The sequence below is a fragment of the Sinocyclocheilus grahami genome, unplaced genomic scaffold (genome assembly GCF_001515645.1).
Source record: "Sinocyclocheilus grahami isolate Dianchi unplaced genomic scaffold, SAMN03320097.WGS_v1.1 scaffold505.1, whole genome shotgun sequence".
Taxonomy (NCBI): Eukaryota; Metazoa; Chordata; class Actinopteri; order Cypriniformes; family Cyprinidae; genus Sinocyclocheilus; species Sinocyclocheilus grahami.
The window spans coordinates 404,776-424,711 of NW_015505684.1; the positions used below are offsets into that span (position 1 = coordinate 404,776).

The 19,936-nt window shown below is 35.9% G+C and overlaps 3 protein-coding genes across 6 annotated transcripts; 2 read left to right on the top strand and 1 right to left on the bottom strand.

Annotated features, from left to right (window-relative positions):
• Positions 1-330: 330 nt before the first annotated feature.
• LOC107554533 (coiled-coil domain-containing protein 62-like) lies at positions 331-13,217 on the bottom strand. Of its 4 annotated transcripts, XM_016237067.1 has the most exons (14): positions 12,946-13,217; positions 12,812-12,852; positions 12,051-12,188; positions 11,412-11,604; positions 9,002-9,168; positions 7,626-7,727; positions 7,363-7,534; positions 7,070-7,186; positions 4,871-4,959; positions 3,949-4,049; positions 2,696-3,223; positions 2,114-2,249; positions 984-1,202; positions 331-891 (listed from the first exon to the last, which is right to left on the bottom strand). In XM_016237067.1, the coding sequence occupies exons 1-14, from the start codon at positions 13,016-13,018 to the stop codon at positions 838-840; spliced, it is 2,130 nt and encodes a 709-aa protein (XP_016092553.1). In that variant the 5' UTR covers positions 13,019-13,217; the 3' UTR covers positions 331-837. The 4 variants fall into 4 exon arrangements, with proteins under 4 accessions (XP_016092553.1, XP_016092555.1, XP_016092554.1 ...); XM_016237069.1 differs by lacking the exon at positions 2,696-3,223; XM_016237068.1 differs by lacking the exons at positions 11,412-11,604; positions 12,051-12,188; positions 12,812-12,852; positions 12,946-13,217 and adding an exon at positions 10,225-10,426.
• A 348-nt stretch (positions 13,218-13,565) lies between these two features.
• On the top strand, positions 13,566-16,129 carry LOC107554538 (density-regulated protein-like). Its single transcript, XM_016237077.1, has 5 exons — positions 13,566-13,658; positions 14,509-14,619; positions 14,778-14,797; positions 15,650-15,734; positions 16,005-16,129. The coding sequence occupies exons 2-5, from the start codon at positions 14,520-14,522 to the stop codon at positions 16,112-16,114; spliced, it is 315 nt and encodes a 104-aa protein (XP_016092563.1). The 5' UTR covers positions 13,566-13,658; positions 14,509-14,519; the 3' UTR covers positions 16,115-16,129.
• A 2,472-nt stretch (positions 16,130-18,601) lies between these two features.
• LOC107554536 (hydroxycarboxylic acid receptor 2-like) lies at positions 18,602-19,534 on the top strand. The gene has a single exon (XM_016237072.1). It carries the CDS (start codon positions 18,602-18,604, stop codon positions 19,532-19,534), a length of 933 nt encoding a protein of 310 aa, XP_016092558.1.
• The last annotated feature ends 402 nt before the right edge of the window (positions 19,535-19,936 follow it).

Here is a 19,936-nt window from a genome sequence, read left to right on the forward strand (position 1 = left end):
TTCCTCAGCTGAAACCAGATGTGTACAAATGATCGAGTCCCGACACACACACACACACACACACACTATACCTGTCACGCCAACGAGTCACACACAGGTGAGTTTCCTCACACGCGCTCAATGAACGAAGCTTACTCAATCTGAAATTGTATTTCAGCCAAAAATAATAATAATAATAATATTCCAAAAAACAGTAAAACCATTAAATATTCCAACTACTTAAACCATGAACTACTTGTTTTTTTTATATATATATAAAAAATACAAAATAAACACTAAAATGAAAGTCACTCAAAATCACCCTTTAAAAGAAAAAAAAGTTAATGACAGCATGTAAAGACCTTTATTGTTCTTTCAAATGTCCTGAGATTAGGCAAATATCAGTGGCTTTTGAAAGATGGCTCCTTGTCCTTACTGTGAGAACAAGACTGCATTTCAGGTGTAAAACAATGATCAGGACAAGAGCCACATCACAGTTCCTTATCTTTGAAACCAAACAGGTTCGATGACAGTGAAACTGGAATGACAAAAAAACAACCAGCACCATTGTGTCATCTTGTATGACAGGTTTAACACTTGAAGAAAGTAGTTTATAAATAACGACAGTCTTAACATTGTTCAGAGGTAGTCCTTCTGTAGCATTAATCATTAATGCTTATTTTTATACACATATCATAAACTGATTTGGATAAAAATGTAAAGCTAGCATCTGTAAAAACTACATGTTAGCTTCACAAAACTCCTCTTTGGTTGCAAAGAACTGATTTATTTTCAGAAGCTGTAGAGAAGATGGAGGTAAACGGGGATTCGCTGCTTCTCGTGGCTTTATGGACCACATTACTTGCTTCCTTGATGCAAACGTGGGCTGCTTTCGATCTGGGAGTCACTTTCCTTTAGGACAATAAGGAGAAAATGGCATTTAGCTGCAGTTTCATCTTGAAGCATACTATGCATTAAACTGGGTTTTGTGATGTAATAGGTACCCCGTGTGTTTGTCTGCCCTCCTGGCTATGGGTGGAGGTTTGGGAGTGGCTGCCGTTGCCATGGTTACTTTGGAGGTGACAAATGGCATCGCAGTTCATTGGGCTCTGAGGTTTCGTTGGGCTGACAGATTTCTTGGTAGAACTTTCCAAACTTGCCACCATTTCCTGAGACTCAGCCAGCAGACGCTGTAACCGTGTTGTGGACGAGCTGTAGCCCTCCTGCGTGGTATGAAAATACACAAGAGGCTAATACTAGTGTATCGTACAAAATAAGTATTTAATCATCATCATCATCATAATTATTAAAAATGCTATTTTTATTATTATTTAAATTATAAAAATTACAGGGAAAAAAAATACTGTATATATAGAGCCGGGTTGTCAAAACAAATTCTAATTTCGAATATTCGTCAAATTTAAAATAAAAATCCACATTCGAATGGAAAAATGCTGCATTCGAATTTTAGGTGTGCGTTAAGGAGGCAGCACGAGATGCGATGACGATGTAAGTGTCGTTGCATTTTAATGTTTTTGTTAGTCTATCCAGTTGAACCCACTGGATGCAGCGCTGCTGCGTTGTTAATGACAAATATTGCGGGAAAAAAGAACATCAATGCGGAGAAGATGTTGTTTACGTCAAAACTGAAATCTAGCCGTTCACACAGAACGCATATTTCGCGCACTTTCTAGAGGGACATCTATCACCGTTGCACTCGCATCTCGCACAAAAGAGCAGCATGTTTAGAAAGCCATGTAAAATTAATGCAAGTTCAACTTTGAAAAAACATATCTCGAGACTTATGGCGGGGCAACTTAAGCAACTTAACTAATTATAATTGGTTTATAAACATTATTTTAAACATTATGCACTTTTTTTCACATATAGTCACTATCTTATGCTTTGAATAAACATGCAGTAGTAATATTTTGCTCGATGCGCCCTCTTGTGGCCTCAGGAGAGAAGCCAAACGCTTTTCTTCACCCTAACTGAAATTATGCATTTTAAATTCAAATATAATTCGAATTTTGATCATATTTAAGTACAAAATTCGAATTTAGTTTTTCAGCCATTTTGACAGCCCTAGTATAGAGAGAGAGAGTTGTATTTTTGCATTGTATTGTTGAGCTACCTCATTGCCATGGCGAGCTACATCATTGGCACAGAGTTCAATGCTTAGCGTAGAATCGGGTAAACAGACAGAGCTCCGCCTACTTCTGTGACAGGGGGAGGGGCAATCCAGATGAAGAAGGCTCAGATCTGCTGAGCTAGTTAATGAAGAGAAAGTCACTGTTATGATCAGGCCAACAAAATCAACAATGGTTTTATGCCTGCTTGATCTTAAAACATACCTACATAAAATCTGCAATATTCAGGGCAATGGATTTTATTATGGTAGGACATAGTAAAACTTAGCACTCCTTTAATAAGCCACCAAAAAAAAGGAAATATTATATTTAAAATTGGTATGTGCTTTTAGCATCGCCAAGGTGTGCGTCTGATTCCCAGGGAATGCATGAACTGATAAAATACAATTGAATGCAGTGTAAGTTGCTTTGGATAAAAGCATTTGCCATATGCATAAATGTAAATGCTTTTAACTGAATGGGGGGGGCAACAAACAAGCAACTTTGCTCTTGGATTCATTGGGAGTTTTTGTATAAACCTATGATTACGACCTAACTTGCCAGATGTTTTAGCTAGAGAAGCCTACCAAGAGAATCTTGGACTGATATCCACATCAACAACACAAACGGGAGTTCCTGTTTCTGAATCATAGTCAATGACAGCCATTAAATCCACATCAGCTCTAGTGTCACAGTGCACTGCCTGACTGTGTGGATCTTCTGATGGGCTGTCAGCATTATCACAGCAGAGAGACTGGGATGACGGCTCAACACAGATGTTCGCTCTTTCCTTCATTTCCATCTTGGATGATTCTTGTTCACTGATGCCACACTGGCTAGTTGCACAGCTGTTCTTAATGTTGGCGCCACAGCAACTTTCCACTACAGCTGAAAGCTCTGTGAATTCATGGTTTGTGGTGCTCAAAGCTGCACCAAAGTCATGCTCAAAGTCAGTCTGCGTTTCCATTTCAACACAAGGACGCTGCATTAAAATCGATGGGGCATTTCCACTTGTGCTGTGGCACAGGGTGGACATTAGCCCTGTTTCTAGTTCTGTCCCTTCCTGATGATCACTGTTTTCTAGCACATGACTGTCTCCTAAACCAGAATCAGCCCTACGAACACAACAACACTCATAACTCAAGATGCCTAGACCAGGGTTAATAAATGTAAAAAGTTGGAAATATTGCTTTGGCAAATAACTGAAATAAGTTACTAAATAAGAACTACAATTACTGAATGGAAATACAAATACAAACTAAATATTAAATAAAACCAAAACCAAAATAAATGAAACCTATATAAGTAATATTAAAATATCGTAAAATATTACAAATAAAACCTAATTCTAAATAAAACTAACTGGATATGAATAAAAACTGAACTAAAACTAAAACATTATATTAAACCTACATAGTAATATTAATATTTTACAATATTCCAAAAAACATTAAATAAATTATTAAAAATAAACTAAAATTAAGATGAAAACTAAACATATAAAATATAAAAAGAAATTTTAAATAAAATTACTAACCGGAAATGAATAAAAACTCAAACTTAAATAAAAATATATTAGACTTAAATAGTAAAACTGTAAAAAAAAAGATAATAACAACAGAAGTGCTATAACAAAATTTCTCTATATAACAATTGACTACAAATTAAACTAAAATGAAACCTAAAATATAAAAATAAAAGATAATTCAATATATTAAAAATGTATAATAGTAAAAACAAACAAACAAAAATACTAAAACACTGGTATGGATAGATGTAAAGCCAGTGGCTGAAATAAGCTATTTAATTTGATAAAACACTGCATGTTGTAGATGCCCACCTCTCATGTGACCTTTGACCCTCATGATGTCGGAGTGTCTCTCTGGCACTCTCCAAGTTCAACTTCAGCAGCTGGAGGTCATTCTGTTGGCTTTCACACACCTGTCACAAACATATGCAATAATCATAACCCTATCAATCATTTATTATGTGCTGACTTGGTGTGAAGAAAATCCTAACCAATCAGAAAATTTCTGATGCTTTAAGTACAGAAATATGGATCAGGATTATAGAGAAATATAAAAAAGGCCCATTATAAAAAGGCAAAAAGATTTAAGAAGGGTAATCATCGCTAACTAAAGCCATAAAATAAATTTTTGTTACTTTGAACTTTAACTGAAATCAAATAAAATATACAGAAAAAAACACCTTAAACCTATTTTATTTCAGCTAAGTGACAAGGCAAATTTCTAATTTTCTTCAAGTACTAAAATAACTAAAACTAAAATAAAATAAAAAAAATACACAATAAAATTACAAAAAAAATTTAAACTGAAAACTGTAAATATAAAAATTATAATAGCATCTCGATACCAAAGTAAAACTGGGTTATAACCTGTTCTTTTAAGATTATTGGTGCTGTTTTAGAAGAGATCACGACCATGTTTAAAACACTAAGGCCCGGTTTCACAAACTTAGCTTAGCTTAAGCCAGGACTAGACCTTAGTTAAATTAAGATATTTAAGCAACTTTTACAAAAATGCCTTAGAAGAAAACATTACAGGTGTGCATCTTGACACAGAATCTTTCCCTTGTCTGTGAAACCGGGGGTAAGTCATGAAAAAGGAATGCAGGAAGTCTTACAAGCATGCTGAAAAACTGGAAAAACTACTCCGGAACAAATGGAAATGACAGAGATTTCTAAAAATGAACGCTGGCTGGCATTGGATGATGTAAAGGGAGGAAGTTTTGAAAGACAGTACCTGCCGCAGACAGAGCAGCTCAGACTCCACTCGAGCTTGTTTTGATCGGGAGAGTTCAAGTAATTCATCCCTCCAGCTTTTATCTTCATCTGGGCAACAAACACAACAACCTCCATTCATTTAAAACAGTAAGCATAAGCGATCATGAAAAGACTGTAAAATAGGTTTCTGCATCTGCACCAATCAGTGTTTAGGCATCGCTGCGGGCCATAATCAGTTTTTAACAGCTCTGTTCTGAAACCAGTGAAGGTGAAATCATGAAATCTTGCTTTCAAAGATTTCAACCATTACATTTTTATAAAAGACTTGCAGCAAATTTCATTTTTAGGCAACAGGCATTAATAACAAGTGTTTGTAAAATTTATTTAAAAACTTTTACTGACACACCCTTAAAAGTCTCACTACAGCAACAGCCTGCTAGCAAATTTTCATATTTTTATTTATTTTTTTATTTTTTTATTAACAGTCATGCAGTTACTTGAAAATAGGTTCCCCAAACTAGAGAATACGGCGTGGACTTCATGAGTTGATGAAAAGCTAATAATTAATTAAATCATAAAAACGTAAAATGTTTATAATTTTAAAATAAAAATCATAGAAATAAACAAAAAAGTTCAAATATTACATGTTTAAAATATATTTAAAAAGATCAGATATCGCATTCATTTACCTGCATGTCATGTGACTATTAAACAACATCAAAGAACTGTAAACGTGAATTTGTTCTTCAAGGGGTCATATGATGTTGCTGAAAAGAACATTATTTTGTGTATTTGGTGTAATGAAATGTGTTTATGCGGTTTAAGGTTAAAAAAACACATTATTTTCCACGTACTGTACATTACTGTTTCTCCTCTATGCTCCGCCTTTCTGAAACTCGTTGATTTTTACAAAGTTCATCGGTCTGAAAAGCGAGGTGTGCTCTGATTGGCCAGCTATCTAGTGCGTTGTGATTGGCCGAATACCTCAAGCGTGTGACGGAAATGTTACGCCCCTACCATACTGTGATGATGCCCTGTCCGGCCGGAGCAACGAGACAAAAACATTAAAAACCATTATAAACGAGGCATTTGTTGCATCCAGTGGGGACATAATTACTGATTATAATGACTTATACTGTCTTTTTACGCGTGGCATTGCATCGCGCCACGTAAACATAAAACTCTGTCTGCATTTGTGATCGGAGAAATTACAAACAACAAGCACTACTCTACACTGCTCAAAACTCACGTTTGAATCGTCAGTGGCAAATTCTTTCAATATAAAAAAAACTTACTAACAATCTGTGAGTCAGAACAGCCGGCATTGTAGTCTACTCTACCAGGATCAGGAAACAGTCCTCCATAAAATGTGCTGCACACATCTGAATATTTGGGTTGAAGTGTTCTGGAACAGTGTTGTAAATACAACTTAACCACAGATTTCTAGTCGTGTCCTCTTTTGGAAGACCAAACAAAGTAGTTTCGCTTTCACAACGAAACACAAAGCGCCTTCACGACATGGCGGCGGCAGCAACAATACTACAGCGAGAATAAAAGTTACGCCTTCTTCCTTTGCGTGAACATTTGGGCGGCATTATGCAAACCTTCCCACATCGTGACGTAGGTATGTGGGGGCGTGTTAGAACGAGCCGTTTTAGGTAGGTGTGACTGACTCTTAACTTTTATAAAGAATATCTCTTTGGATTTGAAACTTTAGTCTTTGCAACTTTACAGATCTTCTTTATGCACCAAGAGCTTGTAACACTCCAAAGAGAAAGGAATAATTGAAATCGCGTCATATGACCCCTTTAAATTATTTAAAAACAAACATGGTGTACTTAAGTAAATATTTTAGGTCAACTGATTTGAAAAGTTGACACAAAGTGTGTGAGTCCAATATAGTGCGATGTTAACATTTTTCTAGCAACCAAATAGTCAAATAAAAATCAATACAATACATATAAACAAATACTGAGTGAATGTGTGTGTGATTACTTTAATTACATAATTCTGGGTGCTGAACAAAAAATATGTATATTTAATCATGTCAAATCACAATGCATTCTGGGACCGCCTGATTAGTGAAGAATACATGACGCAATGTTTCTATAGATGTTTCGGTGTCTGAAGCACATCTATGATGCTGTCTAGGTAGAAAGGTTTGTAGGGCTGGAAACAGAGTCTATATTATACTATGAAACATGCAGTAGTGGCATACTCATCATCTGAAGTTCAACAGAATTGATGTCTTTCTTCAACAGTTGGTTTTCCTGCTTTAAGCAGATGAGCTCTTCTCTCTGGCTGTTGTTCTCGATGGTTTTCTCCTGAAGCTCGGCTGCAAACAAATGAAACATGTACTGACAACATCCTGATGAATCCAGCATGAATTCATTCACATGAATACGATTTAGAATGTACTTTTTTTAACAGCCGCGAAGACATTTTCAAAGTAGCTACTATACAGTATTAAATTTCGGACACGGTGAGAGATTGTGAAAAAACACAATCTACCTTTCAGTTGTGCGTTTTTGTGTCTGCTCTCTCTGAAACGGTGTTTGTGTTCCTCCATTTCTCGCAGCGTTTTGCTCTCACGTGTCCGCAGCTCTTCGAGCGATTTCTCTAGTTCGCAAAGACGACCAGACAGCTCTAAAATGTGATTGGTGGCCTCAATCATATCTTTATCCTGGTGAAAAAAATCATGTGCTTGCATTATGTGTCTGTTTATCAGGATATAAGATAATGTATGTATGTGTGAGTGTTTGAGTCTCCCCGACCTTCAGTTTAAGCATGGAGCTGAGCTCCTCCTCGCGCACCTGCAGCTGCCCCACCTGTGATGACAGCATCATGACCGTGGAGTTCAGGCTCTGGTTCCGCTCCTATGAATACACAAAGTATTATAAACTATAAGAACAAGCAGGAATGTAACGATATTATCAATATTGAAATATTGCGATAGCAAAACTGTCTCAATATTATTGTGGTCACATGATGATATGAAATTATAGGTTATCTGGGAAAGTGTAGTTTTTAAATATATACTTCTTATTCTAACATAAAAGGTCTTTGTTGTGTTTTGGGCCATTATGCTTTGGCACAGTAGTACTGTATCTGTCAAACGAACTAAAACTGAAAGCACAATATGGCTTAATCCCTTCATCAAGTGTTTTTGCTGCATGTTTCAAAGTGATCAGCTCATGATCCTGTGTTTTCCGCGCCTCAGAACGGCTCTGTTTACAGTGAATTCAGTGAACTCATTTATTGCATGTGCTGTGAGTTTAGCACGCATTTAGGAACGCAAAGGCCACTAGTTATGCTTTATTTTCGTGGCAGATTATTACAGCATTTTACTAGATTTGTAGTGAGACACGTTTTTCTTTTTGTAAGCCTGTTTTCACTGAAGCTGGAGTTTTCCTTCAAAATAAAAGCTCTACTGCAGTTTCTGTCAAAATAAAAGCTTAAAAGTGCAGTATGAATTGCTGACAGCTAGCGGTTTAAATGCAGTCCAAATTCAAAATTTCTCTTTAAAGTGTAGAAGTTAGGAAGGAAGTATTGTAGTTTCCCTACTGTTGTTTAAAGCAAAAATAATATACCTATGAAATATTAATTTTCATTTATTTTACAGTGCAACAGTTTTACAATATATGGCTATTACTGTCATTGTTGTTATTATTATTATTCTATTCTAATTTATTTGGCTTCCTAAAACACCACGGTGAATGTAATTTATACTGAGACAGTATATCATAAATAAAAAGAGGTTTGAGTCCCCTTTAAAGTTAAGGTAAAGTCAATTAACTGACTTTTTTCTGACTTAAGATTTCTTAGTTAAAAACATGGGTTGCAGCTCTTAATTTTGAACTCTCAAAGTGCATTAGATAGAATCATTTAACTTTAAAATGTACTAAATTTAAATTTTTTCCAATTCTTCATTTGTCTTTTTTTTTTTTAAATATCGTATCGTGGACTTCATGCCGCGATATTATCGTATCGTAAGATTTTGATATCGTTACATCCCTAATAACAAGTTATGGAGTGTTTTACCATAAGATAAAGAGAGTGGAAAGAAATGATGTAGGAAGATGGAGGAATGGGAACACGAAATCGAACATACTGGGGCAAAAGTTCAGACCTAAAACAGCTTTGACTTCACCTCCAAGTCCTGCTCGTGTCTGGTGGTGTTCATCTGTGTGCAGCTCAGCTTGTGTAGCTGCTGTTGGGAGCTGTTGAGCTCTCTGTATAAGTCTTTCTCACTCATTTCTGCCACCTTCGTCCGCTTACTGAGCGCTCTGATCACCTCGTTACGCTTCTCCAGCTCATCTAAGAAAACATGAGCAGTCATGAGCAATACATTACCATTCAGGTTTGGGATCAGTAAAACATTAATCAGCAGGTATACATAATTGACTGTAAAATAGAAAATATAAATAGAAAATATAGATAAAAACTTTCACAAAAAATATAAAGTTGTACAACTGCTTGCAACATTGATAATAATCAGAAATGTTTCTTGAGCAGCAAATCAGCATATTAGAATGATTTCTGAAGAATCATGTGACACTGTAGACTGGAGGAATGATGCTGAAAATTCAGCTTTGCATCACAGGAATAAATTACATTTTACGATATATTCAGATAGAAAACAGTTATTTGAAATTATAATAATATTTTACAAAATGTACTGTATTTTTGATCAAATAAATGCGGCCTTGGTGAGCAGAAGAGACTGTAGCTCTAATTACTTTTAGATTCAAGGAAAACTGAATTTCCAGCAGCTTTGAATCAGAAGAGTTCACGGCTCAAAATGTTCCAGTTCATTTCTTTAAACGTATTTATTTATTGAAACAAAGGTGTAAAAGTAGAGCCATGTTTTGAAACTTCAACAGTACATAACAGTGCTTACATTTAAGGGGGAATATAGAATTCTTAAAAGTATAGTAGCAAAAACAACCTAATTCTACAGGACAGAAAAAGAGTGGAAATGGTAGTTTTAAACTAAATTATAGTGTTTTGGTTTTGGTACAACTTGCAGTGCAACTGGAGCAGCGCTATTAGTATTTTCATTATACTATTCTATTCTATTATACTATTACTATACTATTGAATTAGCTTTTATTTCTATATTTTCAGTTTTCATTTTAGTTAAGCATATTAAGTTTAAATTAAAGTAATTTTGTTATATGTTTTTGAGATTTACAATTTAAATTTATTTTTATTTCAGTTTTAGATTTATTTCCAGTTAGTAATGGTAGTGCTTCAACTTAAACTTCTTTTAGTTATTTTTTCCTGATAAGGTCAGTTTTATTTTAATGAACAAAAATGCTTTTAATAGTGTCAGTTTGATTTTAGTTAACCCTGCTCTGGAGTCACTCTCACCCTCCAGTCGGGCACATCTCTGTTCCAGGATCAGCACTCTCTGACGGTCCTGCTCCCAGGAGAGCAGCTGCTTGTGATGGGCTGCTGCCATAGTGTTGAGCTCCTGGTCACGGTCCTTCAGTTCTGCTATGAGAAGCTGCAGCTCCAGACGCTGCCTCTGAATAGTGGAGACCTCCAATCCATTAACTGGGATCTAGTAACATTCCAGAAACGGGCCAATACTTAGTTAGCAAAAACACAAAGTCATCCAAGAGTTACCATGGCATTCACAGTTTTAAAGGAATAGCTAAACCAAAAATCAAAATTAGCTGAAAATGGATTCCAAACACGCAGTTAGCACATCAGAATGATTTCTGAAGAATCATGTGACACTGTAGACTGGAGGAATGATGCTGAAAATTCAGCTTTGCATCACAGGAATAAATTACATTTTACGATATATTCAGATAGAAAACAGTTATTTGAAATTATAATAATATTTTACAAAATGTACTGTATTTTTGATCAAATAAATGCGGCCTTGGTGAGCAGAAGAGACTGTAGCTCTAATTACTTTTAGATTCAAGGAAAACTGAATTTCCAGCAGCTTTGAATCAGAAGAGTTCACGGCTCAAAATGTTCCAGTTCATTTCTTTAAACGTATTTATTTATTGAAACAAAGGTGTAAAAGTAGAGCCATGTTTTGAAACTTCAACAGTACATAACAGTGCTTACATTTAAGGGGGAATATAGAATTCTTAAAAGTATAGTAGCAAAAACAACCTAATTCTACAGGACAGAAAAAGAGTGGAAATGGTAGTTTTAAACTAAATTATAGTGTTTTGGTTTTGGTACAACTTGCAGTGCAACTGGAGCAGCGCTATTAGTATTTTCATTATACTATTCTATTCTATTATACTATTACTATACTATTGAATTAGCTTTTATTTCTATATTTTCAGTTTTCATTTTAGTTAAGCATATTAAGTTTAAATTAAAGTAATTTTGTTATATGTTTTTGAGATTTACAATTTAAATTTATTTTTATTTCAGTTTTAGATTTATTTCCAGTTAGTAATGGTAGTGCTTCAACTTAAACTTCTTTTAGTTATTTTTTCCTGATAAGGTCAGTTTTATTTTAATGAACAAAAATGCTTTTAATAGTGTCAGTTTGATTTTAGTTAACCCTGCTCTGGAGTCACTCTCACCCTCCAGTCGGGCACATCTCTGTTCCAGGATCAGCACTCTCTGACGGTCCTGCTCCCAGGAGAGCAGCTGCTTGTGATGGGCTGCTGCCATAGTGTTGAGCTCCTGGTCACGGTCCTTCAGTTCTGCTATGAGAAGCTGCAGCTCCAGACGCTGCCTCTGAATAGTGGAGACCTCCAATCCATTAACTGGGATCTAGTAACATTCCAGAAACGGGCCAATACTTAGTTAGCAAAAACACAAAGTCATCCAAGAGTTACCATGGCATTCACAGTTTTAAAGGAATAGCTAAACCAAAAATCAAAATTAGCTGAAAATGGATTCCAAACACGCAGTTTTTTGCTTCACAAGATGTTAATTGATGCACTGGAGTGGTGTGGGTTACTTGTTTACTTGACTCTCATTCTGACGGCACCCATTCACCGCATAGCATCCATTGGTAATGCTAAATTTCTCCAAACCTGTTACCATGAAGAAACAAACCTACATCTTGAACGGCCTGAGAGTGAATTTTCGGCAGATTTTCATTTTGAACTATTCCTTCAAAATACAATTTTATTCTGGAAAACTGGGAATTATAAAGCAAAAAGCAGCAAACCAGATTTTGGAAATCAGTTCAAGCCACTTCAAAAACGTGCTACCTGGAAATCCTGTGTTAATGAGAAAGAGGACATTGGTTTTGAGAGGTCGTGTAGACTCAGTCTTGCAGGCCTTGTTCTGTCTTCATCTCTGAGTTTGGTGGAGGAAACATCTGGCGCCTCATTAGCAGCAAAAAGATTCTGAAGGATTGAGTATCATTAACTCAGAATCAAATCTTTTATTCACCAATAAGTGTTAAGTTCAATTTGAAATAACTGCTCGACCTAAAAACAAGATTACAATAAATACAAAGGAACATGAACACATCACAATACAGATACAATCAACAATGTGCCATATATAAACTATGCAAACAGAAGTGCAACACAATACACATTCAAAGTGTAATAAGTATTCAATATGTTTAAATAGAAAATGTAAGATTTATAATAAAAGTGGAGAGAAAACATTACTTTTTAGTTATTTTGAATGATTATTTTTAAAAAGATTAGCCATCAGTCAGAATTCTCTCACTAGACATCTGATTTCCACATTTTAGGACCATCATAAATTCATCGTAAGTATGAAATAGCACAAATGGACTAAAAATGTCTACCAAATAAATACTATAATATTATTTTTAGCTTCTTCAAAGTTAGCATGCAATTTATTCCAGCTCTGTACACTCTCTCAACCAACCTCATGAGTTGCATCCTGAGATGCTTTTAAATAGTATTGAATGAGTCCCTATGCATGATGGCTCTTCACTATCCATTAATGACCGATACTTTACATAAAACAATTTAAAAAACAACCAACCAACCTTTTTTACAGGAGTACTGTGCCAGGGCTCCACTGGAGATCCTGTAAGTTAATTAATTAATGCAAAGAATAATCATCATGTTTTAGATTTGAGGGGTTTCTAATATTCCTTCATGTTTACACGAGGTTTATCACCTTTTGACATCGAAAAACTTCCAAGAGTTTTAGAGTTTCTTCTTTCCTTGAACCCCTCCATCACATCTCGCATTGGACAAACACTGACAGACAAATGTCTGAACTAGCAGACAAGACTTAGTATTGCTTCTAACTTCACTTTAAATTAACAAAACAGCAGCGTCAACACCATAGCGATGCACAATATCAATATCTTGTTATCGGTGTCTGATTATGACACAAAGTTGAGTTTGATTGTTTTTAAAGATGCATTATTTAAGTGTAAACAAGACACTCGGGATTTAAAAAAACAACAATAAATGCAATATAAACAGCCTAACTCCTAATCCAAAACAGTGTTAAATGTAAAAAAAAAAATTGCAATTAAAAAATTGAATTCAGAATCACTGTGAAATGTATGTGACAAGAAGCGGGTGATTATTTTCGGAATTCTCAAACGGCATGTTATGATCCGCGCTTAACGGAGCTGTCCAACGAGATGCCTGGTTTAAACATACGTTCAAAATTCTGTTTATACATATGCTTTTCATTCAATTACATAAAATGTCTTATATAAAAATCGTATTACACATGTTGAAATTATTCATTTAGTTTTACCCGAAAATATTTCATCACGAAGTGCTTACGTAATACGGCAAATGGCGCGAACTACGTTGTTGCTCTGCCTCAGAGAGGCGTTGTCAGGACCCTAAAAGCCAAATCAGACAGTGAAGGTGTGCTGAGTAACAGTGGAACTCTTTCACCCTTTAAGGAACATCCGCACGAGTTAATTTAATAATGCTCAAGGTGTTACTCAAAAGCAAGTTGAATTGAGATTATATCGACGGGGTATGTATGCGCTTGAGCGCGTAGCTGCTGCAGGAGAGCTGTGATTAGCAGTGCTGGCTAATGAATGGGTGCTCAATGGAGTGCATGGATGATCCTTGTGCGGAGGCTTCTAGATTCAAGTCACTGTCAGTGACTCTAAAAGAGTTTTAAACTATATTTGAATGCATTTATTAGTGTAATAAGAAGAGCCTTTGATCAGATCCAATGCATTTGATCATATTGTGTTGGTTAGTATCTCTAAAGCACCACTAGGGTGTTGCTGGCATTTGACAATTTATGTGTTTACATGTACTTAAAAGCATCTTTTGTGATTTATTAACCAAAATAGTACGTTTTGGGAGTCTAATTAATTTAAAACGATTATTTAATCTTACGCAAGGTTGATAAATCGTGCTGAAGTGACATGTGGAAGGTCTCTCTCATGTCAGAAGGGCCTTTTGCAATTAGACGGATAAATCGTTGGCTATATTTAACTTTCAGCCCAACTATTTATGCCTGATGTGTGGTTCGTTATATCTGTTATAGATTATGAGTATAACCATTTTCAGACAGACCACATTTCTGTATGCATTATGAAGGCACCATATTGGTTTTGCAGTTTTTGCAAACTAGGTTTTTGTGAATAATATCTTGCAAATGCACATTTGAGCTTAGAATTCAAGTGTTGGTCTCTGTGCATCAGCTGGTTGTGTTATGTTGTCAGTCTAAAATAAGCCTTCTGTATGATTTGTGTAGATTCATGTAATATGGCTACTACTGAGAATGCAGAGTCGGGGTTACCAGAAAATAAAGTGGATCGGGCTGACCCAGATGCAAAATACCCACTAAAAGTTCTCTATTGTGGAGGTGAGAAAATGCAAAAAATAAAAAAAGAGAATGCACTGCCAATGCTAACGGTCTGTGATATATTAATTAAATAAAAAAAGTAATTACAATTTTATTGACTTAATAATTCTGGTTCGCAGTCATGTAATCCTAACATTTCTCTCCTCTTTTACTTACAGTGTGTTCTCTGCCAGTAGAGGTGAGTACATCGCATGTTAAAGGAACAGCTCACCCAAAAATGGAAATTTGCTGAAAATGTACTCTCCCTCATGCCATCCAAGGTGTAGATGAGTTTGTTTGTTCATGGGAACAGATTTGGAGGAATTTAGTATTAGATCACTAGCTCACCAATGGATGCTCTGCAGTGAATGGGTGCCGTCAGAATGAGAGTCCAAACAGCTGATTAAAAATATCACAATAATCCACACCACTCCAGTCCATCAGTTAATGTCTTGTGAAGCGAAAAACTATGTCTTTGTTATAAACAGACCCACCATAAAGGCCTTTTTAACTTTAAACCATTGCTTCCGGCTCAAATACAAGTCAGTAATTAATAATTGCTTTCTTCATTGGAAAAGTCATCCAGTCTGAATCAGGAGAGAAATATGCACAAATAAGCAACATCTACAGGCAAAAACAGTTCTAAACATAGTGTATCTCAGTGTATTTTGATGTGAGTGCAGTGAATGCACTTTTTCAGTGGAGGAATCGTTATTATGGACTAAAATTTTGGCCAGAAGCAATGATTTAAATTTAGAACATCTTGATGGATGGATGGATGGAGTGGTGTGGATTATTGTGATGTTTTTATCAGCTGTTTGGACTCTCATTCTGACGGCACCCATTCACTGCAGAGCATCCATTGGTGAACAAGTGATGTAATGCTACATTTCTCCAAATCAGTTCTGATGAACAAACAAACTCATCTACATCTTGGATGGCCTGAGGGTGAGCACATCTTCATTTTTGTGTGAAATATTCCTTTAAAAATGATCACACATTCTGTTGGTAGAAATCAAATGAATAAAATACTTCTGCTTTGCTCTGCTAGTACTGCGAGTACATGCCTGAGCCGGCCAAATGCAAACAGTGGCTTGAGAAGAACTTTCCTGATGTGTTTGCTAAACTGACTCTTGGTGAGTAGATTTTCTTTCACAGCAACTTTTAAAATGTCACCAAATCATATTAAGTCTTAAAAAGTGCTTTTTCTTACCATTTTAGCTTGCTTGGTTACCATTTTATTTATGCCTCCATAGTTTTGACTCTTGCAGGATTGTTTGATCTCTGAGAGTCTTTTTCATATTTGACACTGAGACAAAGAATATTTGGTCAGCACCATTATGACATGCACTGCTGTATCAGTTAGTAGTTTTCTCACTGATGTCACTGCTGTTGTGTAAGTACAGCACCCAAGAAGGAAACAACAGGAGGAGGAGGAGGAGGAGGAGGTGGTGGCGGTGGAGAGGCACCCCCTGTGGGAGAGGAAGAGGAGAAGAAGAAACAGAAGAGAGGTTAAACATTTTTCTTTTATATTTAACTTCTATAAACAAATGATTTGGCGTGGCGGAGCAGTGGAAGTGCATATCGCACATTACACACCACATCCAACACTTTTTTTTGAATGTCTTAAAGGGTAAGTTCACAGATTTTCAACCAGCTTTGTATTGTTACAATGTTCCAAGATATGTTTATTCATCAGCAAAAGTTCGCCAGATGACAAAACGCATCATACAGCGAACATACTTTTGACAGTGCCAGGGCTTTTGTGAAAACTACAGATAGTACTTCCACCTTTTTTAATCACCACTAATGTTTAGTCTGATTGAGCCCCCAGTGCATTATGGGTGTTAAAGGTTTCTTACCTTTTTTCACTACAGCCCTTTTTTTCTCTCTTTTCTATCATGTAGCACTGATTTTTTTTTAAATTGCATGGACAGACAACTTTTATTAAAACCCCATCTTGCAAGTGGTAAATTACCCCTATATCTGTCCAATGAAAACATTTGAAATTAAATTATAGCTAAAGGAGAGTTTATTTTGGCTTTATGTCCCTGGTTATTAATATGAGGTTCAATAACAGGCTAATTTAATTCCTTTAATTTTTGTTAAGATCAATTTAAACCATCAGTGTTATTTTAGTATTATTTATATATTAATATAATTTTTATTAATATTTTCAATTAGGTATTTGTTATACTTGTATTTTAAGGCCATGAAAATAGCCTTTGATGCTGACATGGCATTAAATAAATATAGAAAATCATTTACTCACCCACATATCGTTCCGTCTATATATTTATTTCTTCTGAAAACACAAAAAATATTTTAATGAATATCCAGTTGGGTAAATTCAATACAATGTCAGTGTGATTTTTTTTGTCTGACAATTTTGACTTACATTACAGTTTCATTATCCGTGCGGCTTGCTGATCATTTTCCAAATGCTCCAGTCAGTTTGGGTGAAAATCAACCTGATAGTTACACCATACCACAATAAAATCCCTCTCCTGCGCTTCAGTCCTTACTCCAGTCCAGTAGGTGGTGGAAATGCATCTTTTATGTTTGACATCTGCCATTAAAATGCCAGAAAAAAATAATTTCTACAAATGTATTTCTACAAAAATATATCTATTCAAAAGTTAAAATGCATCCTGAATCAAAGTTCTAACACATACAATCTGCAAATATAGCTCTTCTACTCCTCCAATGCCATGAGCTGAAGGTTGTGTACAGCGGCAGTTCAAAGACCCCTGCTGATTTGATTCATCCCTACACTCCTGCTCGGTCTGACGGACCCTCTGGTGCCAATTTATTCACTATGTTCTCCATGGGGAGCAAGTCCTTCAGAGCAATGGCCCCTAGATGCTAGAACTCTCCCCCTGCATCCCCACCTTTACAAGTTAACAGAAAGCATAGATATTAAAATGTCCTGATTAAAAATTGTTGCCTAATTTTGTTGTACTTGTTTCTTCTGCTTTTTTTTCTTGGATCTCGAATATCTCTGTCATTTACTTTCTGTTCTAGATGTTGTGAAGCTTATTTGGGTTTGTGAAAAGCATTTTATGTATGTACATTATCATAATTATTAATAAATTATTTAGTACAATCAAACCCGATATGAGAGAACAGTTGGTGTCAGTTGTATAGAAAAAGATTCTGTTGAATGCTTTTACATGCATTTGCTTATTTAAAAAAACAAATAAAAAAAATCAAAAGAACTAAACGTATATTTTGCAGGAATAAAAATAAGATTTTTATTTGCACTGACATTTTCATGACAATAATGTCAGTGATGGCCCCAACAAATTTCAGTAGCATATTATAATGTGAAAATGTTTTGTCCTCATTAGTATAAAATAAAAAATATTATTTAAATGAATATAAAAATATTAAAAGAACAAATCAAAAGAACAAAATATTTAGCAGGGAAAAAGGTACATTTGTAAAGAACAATTGTGTAAACATGATAGCATTGTTCTTAATTTTATATCAGCTTGTTTTATACAATTTAAAAAATGTTTTCAATTGAGCAAAAAAATTAAAATAAATATTTTTCTTTTTAAGCAACATATATTTTGGATTAAAATATAACATGAACAGTTCTTTTGTGAGATTCACATTATACCAACAAAACATGCAAAATCATGTTCAACAAAAACAAAAAGTTCTCTGTTAATTGTATTGTTCACTTTTTCATTGTTTGCTTGTATGCCCAAGTGTAAAATATCCTTCCTGTAATCATTTTAATGGTGCTTTTGGAGAGTCCCAAGTTACAGAGCAATATGATTATTAAATTCACATGAGACGCAAATGCCTTCCGAGACCATTTACCCATCACACCTGGGTTTATTGTTGTCCATGTGCATGCTTACAGCTACACTGTTTGCATGTGAGCAAACATCTTAAGAACAAGTCTCGTGGGAATCATTGGCGTATGAGTCGAAACAGTGAAAAGATCTGAAGTTCTCTGACTTTTGTCTAGTTTCACAGCAGCACCATAATCATGAACAACTCCTCAATGTGCTGCACTTACGAAACGCCCATGCTGGACCAATACCTCCCCCCTGTAATGTTCACAGAGTTCGTATTGGGCCTTATGGGGAACGTTCTTGCCCTTTCAATGTTCTTCTTCCACAGGGACACCTGGAAGCCCAATTCTATTTATCTTGCCCATCTAGCTCTGGCGGACTCATTGGTCCTTTTCTGCCTTCCTTTCAGGGCCGACTACTACCGCAGGGGCAAGGACTGGGTCTACGGAGATGCTTTCTGCCGTATTTTGCTCTTTCTTTTGGCCGCCAACAGAGCCGGCGGTATATTCTTCCTCACCGCTGTCGCTGTGGACCGATACCTGAAGATCGTCCACCCTCTCAACCGCATCAACCGAATGGGTCTGCGTTATGCCCTGTGGGTCTCTGCTGGCCTTTGGGTTCTCATCATAGCCATGACTGTCTACCTCCTAACAGATGAACATTTCTACTATCTAAACAACCACACGCAGTGCGAGAGCTTCAACATCTGCTTTGGGAGTAATTCACGGTTCAACTGGCACAATGTATTCTACGTTCTCCAGTTCTTTGTGCCCACGGCCATTGTCATCTACTGCACAACCTGCATAACGTGGCAGTTGAAGAGTAAGACAGTGGACACACAGGGCAAAATCAAAAGAGCCGTGCAGTTCATCTTAGCAGTGGCTGCGGTTTTCATTATATGTTTCTTCCCGAGCAACATTTCGCGTATCGCCATGTACGTCCTGAAACTCTGGTATAACGAGTGCCACTATTTCAGTGAGGCAAATGATGCGTTTAAAACCAGTGTCTGCTTTACCTACTTCAACAGCGTGCTCAATCCCATCGTCTATTACTTCTCAAGCCCTGCCTTCAGTGGATCCTTCAGGAGAATCTACATGAGACTTCTGGGAAAGAAAATTGAGGAATAATTATAATTATGTGACAACATTCAGGTACACACTGGCCCTGTCCCAAATGCTTTCCTAAGCTCTTGCAGGTCCTCAAAGAGTTCATAGTTGGGTAACATCAAGTGTGCTTGGCAAAAGTGCATTCAAACGAGACACTGGTGAGCACATTACTGAAGCCTGAACTCACTGAATTAGATACTCTATAATCACAGACTTAACAGACAATCACACACAACAGTGCATTTAAAGGGTGCATTTAAAGTGGGATATTTATTCATTTAAATGTAAATGATATATTATATATTCATGTAACCTTCAAAAACTGTATTGACAAACAATGGTATACATTTCCCATTTAGTGATATTCTGTGCCTTTATTTAAACCGTTGAGTTATATTTAAACATATTTTTTGCTGTCTATTT

Bases quoted from the DNA above. Each gene is read 5' to 3' on its own strand.
- LOC107554533 (XM_016237067.1), bottom strand. From the start codon at position 13,018: ATGCGAGATGTGATGGAGGGGTTCAAGGAAAGAAGAAACTCTAAAACT. The intron at 7,535-7,625 runs GTCGGGGAGACT...TTTTTTCACCAG, and splicing joins GCTCCATGCTTAAACTGAAG to GATAAAGATATGATTGAGGC. The intron at 892-983 runs GTACCTATTACA...ATTGTCCTAAAG, and splicing joins AGGGCAGACAAACACACGGG to GAAAGTGACTCCCAGATCGA.
- LOC107554538 (XM_016237077.1), top strand. From the start codon at position 14,520: ATGGCTACTACTGAGAATGCAGAGTCGGGGTTACCAGAAAATAAAGTG. The intron at 14,620-14,777 runs GTGAGAAAATGC...TTTTACTTACAG, and splicing joins AAAAGTTCTCTATTGTGGAG to TGTGTTCTCTGCCAGTAGAG. The intron at 15,735-16,004 runs GTGAGTAGATTT...GTGTAAGTACAG, and splicing joins GTTTGCTAAACTGACTCTTG to CACCCAAGAAGGAAACAACA.
- LOC107554536 (XM_016237072.1), top strand. From the start codon at position 18,602: ATGAACAACTCCTCAATGTGCTGCACTTACGAAACGCCCATGCTGGAC.